Below are 5,048 nucleotides of genomic sequence, written 5' to 3'. Positions count from 1 at the left end.
GATGTTACTGTTAACCCATGGGACATATTTGTATCCAAAACCTCCATCCCATTCTCTTTGCCTAGCCATTTGGGTCCTTGGCGTATCCTTTTTCTTTTCCATTTTGATGTAGTTGCCTTTAAAAATAGTTTATTGTTCAGTAGGACTTTTAACTTTAAAACCAGGAAAGTTAGGTCTCGAATTCATTCAGTACAACAAATCATCACAGACACATTTCATTTCTAAACCATGTTTATTTACTCCAAAGGCCCAGTGGTCGTGACTGACTGTGTTGAGAGTCAAAATGTCTGACTTCCGTTCTATAAGGAAGACATGTTCTTATAGACTGTTTTCTTTTTTCACAAAAGCTATAGATGTTTTCCAGGAGCCCTGGTGGCATAGTGGGTCATGCACTGAGCTACTAACCACAAGGTCAGCGCTTTGAACCCACCAGTCACATCAAGAGAAAGTCCTGGGGCTCTGTGCTCCCATGAAGAGTTACAGCCCCAGACACCCACAGGGGCTGTTCTAGTCTGCCCCAGAGGGTTGCTATGAGCCAGAATGGACTGGATGGCAACCCCTGTGAAATGGTCATTCGACCCCAAAGGAGTCACAACCCACAGGTTGAGAACCGCTGATTTAGATCATACAAATTTATCCAGCTGCCACTGAGACGGACCCATGAAGAGTCTTCCATGAGTGTGAAAAATGGCCAGGGACTAGTTTCCACTCAGGTTTTGTCGTTAATTGGAGACTCGGGAGGTCAGGCGGCTATTTCAATTCCATGCTGTGGGCAGGCTCACGGGATTAGACCCAGAGGGTCCTTGGCCCAGTGCTGGGTTCCATGTTGCACTTGTACGGGGCGGGCTGGCAGTTCTTGTACGAAACAGTGGCATTTATAGATCTGAGGGACCTTGGTTGGGAAGTAGGATTGTTTGTATAACATTCTTCTTAAATGATCTTCAACACCCTTCCCGGGAGTTTCTGACTCTGTGGAGGTGGGGGTCAGAGGGCAGGCGCTCCCGTCATCCTGTCTCCCTAGCCTTCCCTCTTGCTTTCAGGTTCGGGTCCAGGTGATCGAAGGCCGCCAGCTGCCCGGCGTGAACCTCAAGCCCGTGGTCAAAGTCACGGTGGCCGGGCAGAGCAAGCGCACACGGATCCACAAGGGAAACAGCCCCCTCTTCAACGAGGTGAGGGGCATAGGGCACAGCCAGCAGGGCCGGGGCCTGGGCAGGGGTGGGAGCCCAGAGCAGACATGCGGCCCGGCCATGGAGAGTTTTAGAGACAGCCCTAACTTCAGGTTGGAGTTGGTACCAGGCTCCGGGCAAACTCTCTAGGATTGGCGGATACACCCTGGCTGGTACTCCTCTCTGGGGTTCCCGTTCTGCCCCACATTCCTGTCTTCCTGGGGATCCAGCCACCTATCTGTCTCTCGGTGACACACAGAACCTATGGTTCAGGGCTGAGTTCAAAGCCACGTGCTTAAAGTGAAGTGGCCGCCGTCCTGGGCCAGGCCGGTGGGCCGTGGTGACCCTCTCCTCCACTGGGCATCAGCAGGTGCTGATTTGTCTTTCTTTTCTCTCGGAACAATAGACGCTCTTCTTCAACGTGTTCGACTCGCCGGCCGAGCTGTTTGATGAGCCCATCTTTATCACGGTACAGCCTGGCGCCCCCTGCGGGGTGTGCATGTGGCCATGTCCACTGGCACGGGCGTCCCTGTCACAGTGCATGAGTGTGAGCTCCGTGTGCGTGTGACACAGGTGCCCACGTGCATGTGTGCACATGCCACAGCGCACACCATCCACCCATGTGCGTGCATGTTTGCACGGTTCACGTGTATATGTGTGTAGTGTACCTGTATGTCTTTGCTGCATCTGTCAGTGAGAGAGAGAGAGAGAGGTTAGCGGAGAGAAAGGTGAAGGCCAGTCACAGAGATTGTGGGGTGGCTCTCAGCCAGATTCTCTAGCTCACAGGATGGTTTGTGGCAGTGCAGAGGGAGGTGATAAGTGGGGGGTGCGGGTCAGTGGGAGGCCCCACTGCCCAGCAGCCTGCAGGAGCTTCAGCTCAGGCTCCTTAAATCTCTGATTGCAGCTGACACTTGGGCTCATAGATGATTTCATTTGACCCTGTGGCTGCTTCCAGCAAGATTTCCTGTCTCTGAGCCTTGACCATGCTCCCCGCCTCAGGTGGAGGAGAGCGGTGGGATACAAGCTGTCGTGGTTAAGAATAGAGATCCTGGATTCACTCTTGTCTGGGTGATCTGAGCAAAGACTGGTCTCTCTGCCTGTTGCTTCCTCTGCGACTCAGGGGCAGTCATAGCGCCTGCGCACAGGGGCCTGAGAGGCCGAGACAAGGCTGAGAGCAGGCGCTGGCTCTCTGTGTTTGGGGAGGCTGGGCCTCTCGCGCCTCCTGGGGACGGTGAGCGTTCACTGGTCTTTCCCTCCAGGTGGTGGATTCCCGCTCGCTCAGGACAGACGCCCTCGTCGGGGAGTTCCGGGTAACTGTTTCACCTGCTTTCCTGAGATCCAAGTTGGGTGGAGGACATGGGGGAAGGTGTGAGGGGCTGGCGCTCTGGTAGGTCCATCCTCCTGGGCCTGGGCAAAGTGTGGGACTTGGGTGACCATCTCAGGTCCTGCTCTCACTGGGACTCAGGGCTGGGGAGTGGGGTCCTGAGGTGACTCTTGGTGGCTTTGGGACAGTAGGGCACCTGCCTGGCCTGCTGCCTTGTTTGGAGTGAGAAGCCCATTGTGACTGTGCGTGTCAGCTCAGGGGGAGGTAAGGAAGAGCATGAGGCACCACTCGTGATGCCCGTGTGTCAGGGCTGACCTGTGACCCACAGAGTCTGCAGTGGCTGGTGTCCCATAAGCAGGTCTCCCAGCCTTTCTTCCGAGACACCATTGGGTGAGTTCAAACCAGCACCTTTTGTTTTGCAGCCAAGAGGGCCAGCCATGTGCACCACCCAGAGATGCATGACATAAAGGAGCTAATATTTGGGCTCTGAATGAGATTTTAAAGAGGCTTTTATCAATTTTCCTATGTTTGAACCTTTAAGCATTTATCCTAAAGGAAAGACAAAGCTCAGGCTTAATATCAACCGGCCACTATGATCCCAATAAAAACCCTCTGGGAGACCAGGCAGCACTGTGGGCAGAGCATTGGGCTGCTAACTTCAAGGTCAGTGGTTCGAATCCACCAACTGCTCCATAGGAGAGAGATGAGGCTCTCTGCTCCGGGAAAGATGGACAAGTCTTGGAAATGCCAAGGGGCAGGACTGTGCCCTATCGGGTCACGATGAGTTGGAATTGACTCCACTGCAGTGGGTTTAGCTTGGTGGTCTCCGGGAAGCAGTTACATGGTAGAACACTGAGTCTGTTTGTCTAGAGAAGCAGGCTGTACAGAGAAGCCCTCCTGGCTCTGTGGGTTCCACAGTTCGAACTCACCAGCTGCTCCACAAGAGAAAGATGAGGCTGAGTGTGTCTGTAAAGAGTTGCAGTCGTGGAAATGGACTGGGGCAGTTCTACCCTGTCCTGTAGGGCTGAGGGGAGTTGGAATTGACTCGAAGCTGGTTGGGGGTTTCTGTAAAGAGGTGGCTTCATCAGTGTCGGCCTGATTTTCCCCTCATTATAAAAACATTTTATGGTTTTTAAATAGAAAAATTATAAAACACAGGAAAGAATAAAAAGGTTGGGGTGGGGTGGGCTGGGAAGGAAATCACCCAAGTCTCTCACCCAGGGGGAGCACTGTGACCATTCTGTTGTATTTTCTTTTCTGTGCATAAGCTTGAAGTGCCCTGGTGGTGTAGTGGTTATAAGTTGGGCTGCTAACCTCTAGGTCAGTAGTTCAAAGCCACCAGCTGTTCCGAGAGAGCAAGCCGGGGCTTTCTACTCCCATAGAGAGTTACAGTCTTGGAAACTCACAGGGGGGAGTTTTACTCTATTCTGTAGGGGCACTGTGGGTCAGAATGGGCTCAATGACTGTGAGATACATAAACTGTACCAGATGCGGATGAAAACGCATTCTACGCTCTTTCCTTACAATATTTTCTGATGACCATGTTCCCCATGACACCAAATGCTCTTCAAAATCGGGACTACCAAGGCATTGTACATTGTAGACGCATCAGACTTTGCTAGCCCATCAGGGGCAAGGGCCTGACCCAAGTCTCCTCTCTTTGATTTCAGATGGACGTGGGGACCATCTACCGAGAGCCCCGTGAGTTGAGTTCTCACCCCTGGGTCCACACTCTTGTGCTCTGGTTCTAGAGGCTGCTTGGGGACACCTATTTGGGACGCTCACCATTCCTCCCTGGGGGTTTTAGAGTTGAGAAGAGGGGGGTTGATCTCAATGGTGAGAGTTACAGGGTTGTTTTTTTTCCCACGTGCCAGGTTAAGCAGGTCCTCAGGAAGGTCACCTCTCACCTGTGCCGACAGCTGGTCCAAGGCAGGGGTGCTAAATCTGGAAGGGCCTGAACAAGGGGTCTGGAGTCTGGGGGCCCTTCAGACAAGGACAGGCCACTTGGGTGATGAGTCTAGGATTTCTCCACATCCTGATTTCTGCCCTGATCTGAGCTAGAGGAATTGCCTTCTAAATACACTTGACCTGTAACTCACCCACAGATGGGTTCCTTCCAATTCTGGGGCTACCTCAGCATGACCCCTCTTTTAGGACATGCCTATCTCAGGAAGTGGCTGCTGCTCTCCGATCCTGACGATTTCTCCGCTGGGGCCAGAGGCTACCTCAAAGCAAGCCTTTGTGTGCTGGGGCCTGGGGACGAAGCTCCTGTGAGTATATCCTCCTGGGTCTCAGTGCCTTGCCCAGTGCCAGGTGGGGGAGACGCCACACAGATAAAGACAAACAAAAACTGAAACCCAAGCATCTTGACCTTTTCATGATTTAAAAGAATATGTGTTGATTATGAGAAATGTAGACTATGTGGACAAGTATAAACAAAGCCCAGATAGTCATAATTCTATCCCTCAGAGACAGCTGTTATTAAGACCTTGTTGCTTATTCTTCTAGAAGGATATACGTGCATGGGTATTTTCCTTTGTGCAAAAATAAAATTGTAT

At 52.1% G+C, this 5,048-nt stretch overlaps 1 protein-coding gene across 1 annotated transcript in view; it reads left to right on the top strand.

Moving 5' to 3' along the window:
- The window catches only part of DYSF (dysferlin), a 223,011-nt gene that overhangs the window by 57,318 nt on the left and 160,645 nt on the right, over positions 1-5,048 (top strand). Inside the window, exons 9-13 of the mRNA XM_013004756.2 lie at positions 1,041-1,169; positions 1,573-1,635; positions 2,426-2,476; positions 4,161-4,191; positions 4,645-4,760. Coding sequence (XP_012860210.1) covers positions 1,041-1,169; positions 1,573-1,635; positions 2,426-2,476; positions 4,161-4,191; positions 4,645-4,760 — 390 coding nt within the window. The remainder of the gene's footprint in view (positions 1-1,040; positions 1,170-1,572; positions 1,636-2,425; positions 2,477-4,160; positions 4,192-4,644; positions 4,761-5,048) is intronic.

Source organism: Echinops telfairi, unplaced genomic scaffold (genome assembly GCF_000313985.2).
Source record: "Echinops telfairi isolate 266 unplaced genomic scaffold, ASM31398v2 ScPeMD7_9;HRSCAF=40, whole genome shotgun sequence".
Taxonomy (NCBI): Eukaryota; Metazoa; Chordata; class Mammalia; order Afrosoricida; family Tenrecidae; genus Echinops; species Echinops telfairi.
The sequence above is the reverse complement of the archived record's forward strand: the minus strand, read 5'-3'. Positions and strand labels throughout refer to the sequence as shown.